This window comes from Rhinopithecus bieti, unplaced genomic scaffold (assembly GCF_001698545.2).
Source record: "Rhinopithecus bieti isolate Rb0 unplaced genomic scaffold, ASM169854v2 scaffold_9769, whole genome shotgun sequence".
Classification (NCBI taxonomy): domain Eukaryota; kingdom Metazoa; phylum Chordata; class Mammalia; order Primates; family Cercopithecidae; genus Rhinopithecus; species Rhinopithecus bieti.
Genome location: NW_016806163.1, coordinates 386,396 through 389,445, shown reverse-complemented (window position 1 = coordinate 389,445; position 3,050 = coordinate 386,396). Strand labels below are relative to the sequence as shown.

The 3,050-nt window shown below is 67.0% G+C and overlaps 1 protein-coding gene across 1 annotated transcript in view; it reads left to right on the top strand.

The window, feature by feature from the left end:
* The window catches only part of LOC108531446 (leucine-rich repeat and immunoglobulin-like domain-containing nogo receptor-interacting protein 3), a 19,943-nt gene extending 18,044 nt beyond the window's left edge, over positions 1-1,899 (top strand). Inside the window, 3 exon segments of the mRNA XM_017874892.1 lie at positions 8-411; positions 414-914; positions 917-1,899. Coding sequence (XP_017730381.1) covers positions 54-411; positions 414-914; positions 917-1,830 — 1,773 coding nt within the window. The 5' untranslated portion in view covers positions 8-53 and the 3' untranslated portion in view covers positions 1,831-1,899.
* The last annotated feature ends 1,151 nt before the right edge of the window (positions 1,900-3,050 follow it).

Below are 3,050 nucleotides of genomic sequence, written 5' to 3'. Positions count from 1 at the left end.
CCCGCAGGTGCGCAGGAGGATGGTGGCGCGGCCCTAGGCCCACGCTCCGCACCATGACCTGCTGGCTGTGCGTCCTGAGCCTGCCCCTGCTCCTGCTGCCTGCGGCACCGCCCCCGGCTGGAGGCTGCCCGGCCCGCTGCGAGTGCACCGCGCAGACCCGCGCCGTGGCCTGCACGCGCCGCCGCCTGACCGCCGTGCCCGAAGGCATCCCGGCCGAGACGCGCTTGCTGGAGCTCAGCCGCAACCGCATCCGCTGCCTGAACCCGGGCGACCTGACCGCGCTGCCGGCGCTGGAGGAGCTGGACCTGAGCGAGAACGCCATCGCGCACGTGGAGCCCGGCGCCTTCGCCAACCTGCCGCGCCTGCGCGTCCTGCGTCTCCGTGGCAACCAGCTGAAGCTCATCCCGCCGGGGTCTTCACGCGCCTGGACAACCTCACGTTGCTGGACCTGAGCGAGAACAAGCTGGTCATCCTGCTGGACTACACCTTCCAGGACCTGCACAGCCTGCGCCGGCTGGAGGTGGGCGACAACGACCTGGTGTTCATCTCGCGCCGCGCCTTCGCGGGGCTGCTGGCCCTGGAGGAGCTGACCCTGGAGCGCTGCAACCTCACGGCTCTGTCCGGGGAGTCGCTGGGCCACCTGCGCGGCCTGGGCGCCCTGCGGCTGCGCCACCTGGCCATCGCCGCCCTGGAGGACCAGAACTTCCGCAGGCTGCCCGGGCTGCTGCACCTGGAGATTGACAACTGGCCGCTGCTGGAGGAGGTGGCCGCAGGCAGCCTGCGGGGCCTGAACCTCACGTCGCTGTCAGTCACCCACACCAACATCACTGCCGTGCCGGCCGCCGCGCTGCGGCACCAGGCGCACCTCACCTGCCTCAATCTGTCGCACAACCCCATCAGCACGGTGCCGCGGGGTCGTTCCGGGACCTAGTCCGCCTGCGCGAGCTGCACCTGGCCGGGGCCCTGCTGGCCGTGGTGGAGCCTCAGGCCTTCCTGGGCCTGCGCCAGATCCGCCTGCTCAATCTCTCCAACAACCTGCTCTCCACGTTGGAGGAGAGCACCTTCCACTCGGTGAACACGCTGGAGACGCTGCGCGTGGACGGGAACCCGCTGGCCTGCGACTGTCGCCTGCTGTGGATCGTGCAGCGTCGCAAGACCCTCAACTTCGACGGGCGGCTGCCGGCCTGCGCCACCCCGGCCGAGGTGCGCGGCGACGCGCTGCGAAACCTGCCGGACTCCGTGCTGTTCGAGTACTTCGTGTGCCGCAAACCCAAGATCCGGGAGCGGCGGCTGCAGCGCGTCACGGCCACCGCGGGCGAAGACGTCCGCTTCCTCTGCCGCGCCGAGGGCGAGCCGGCGCCCACGGTGGCCTGGGTGACCCCCCAGCACCGGCCAGTGACTGCCACCAGCGCGGGCCGGGCGCGCGTGCTCCCCGGGGGGACGCTGGAGATCCAGGACGCGCGGCCGCAGGACAGCGGCACCTACACGTGCGTGGCCAGCAACGCGGGCGGCAACGACACGTACTTCGCCACGCTGACCGTGCGCCCCGAGCCGGCCGCCAACCGGACCCCGGGCGAGGCCCACAACGAGACGCTGGCGGCCCTGCGCGCGCCGCTGGACCTCACCACCATCCTGGTGTCCACCGCCATGGGCTGCATCACCTTCCTGGGCGTGGTCCTCTTCTGCTTCGTGCTGCTGTTCGTGTGGAGCCGCGGCCGCGGGCAGCACAAGAACAACTTCTCGGTGGAGTACTCCTTCCGCAAGGTGGATGGGCCGGCCGCCGCGGCGGGCCAGGGGGGCGCGCGCAAGTTCAACATGAAGATGATCTGAGGGGTCCCCAGGGGCGGGCCCTCCCCTCCCACCCCTCGCGGGCCGGCCGCTCACGTGCCCACCTATGCATTTTCCGGAGGGGCGGGGCGGCTGCACGGCGGCTCCCCTGACAGAACTTCCCTTTTTTTTGTAGACGCCCAACCGCAGGACTGTTTTCATCAGCATGCGTCTTTTGCAGTTTCTCAAGCGTTTTCTAAAGGTTTCAACCCGTCTTCCTGTCCCTGCTATGGTGGCTGAGTTGGGGTGGGGTGCGGGCTGCAAGGGTGGGGTGATGGGCTCCCATCTACCAACCTGGAATGACCGGGGTGCTGAGAGACCCCAAGATCCTCAGGGCCCGCAATTCACACCCAGGAGGCACAAGACTACTGCCCCAAGCCCTGGGCTTCCGCTCCCCAGCCCTTTACACACAGATCACACCGGGGAGACGGTGGACACCCAAGACCCACAAAGGGCCCTACAACCCCTACGCAGAAAGTCTGCATTGCTCACACCTGGGCCTCCTGCACCTCACACCCAAAGACACACTCACACCTGGAACCCAACCACACAGGTGAAACACACCTCACACCCAGCCTACACTAAAACCAGACCCGGGGCGCCAGAGCTGACCACAGGGGCAGGCAGGGCTCTCATGAGAGCAAAGTTCTCACCCGGGACAGGCACAGCTCACACTCAAGACACAGCTCACACTCGAGACACAGCTCACACCTGGGACACAGCTCACACCCGGGACAGGCACAGCTCACACCCAGGACACACAGCTCACACCCGGGACAGGCACAGCTCACATCCAGGACACACAGCTCACACCCGGGACAAGCTCACACCCGGGACAGGCACAGCTCACACCCGGGACACAGTTCACACCCGAGACACAACTCACACCCAGGACAGGCACAGCTCACATCTAGGACACAGCTCACACCCGAGACACACAGCTCACACCCGGGACACAGCTCACACCCAGGACACAGCTCACACCCGGGACAGGCACAGTTTACACCTGGGACACATAGCTCACACCTTGAACACAGTTCACACCTGGGACACAGCTCACACCCGGGACACAGTTCACACTGGAACACGCAGCTCACACCTGGGACATGCTCAGCTCACACCTGAGACACAGTTCACACCTGGGACAGGCACAGCTCACACAGGAACACACAGCTCACACCCAGGACACACAGCTCACACCTGGGACATGCTCAGCTCACACC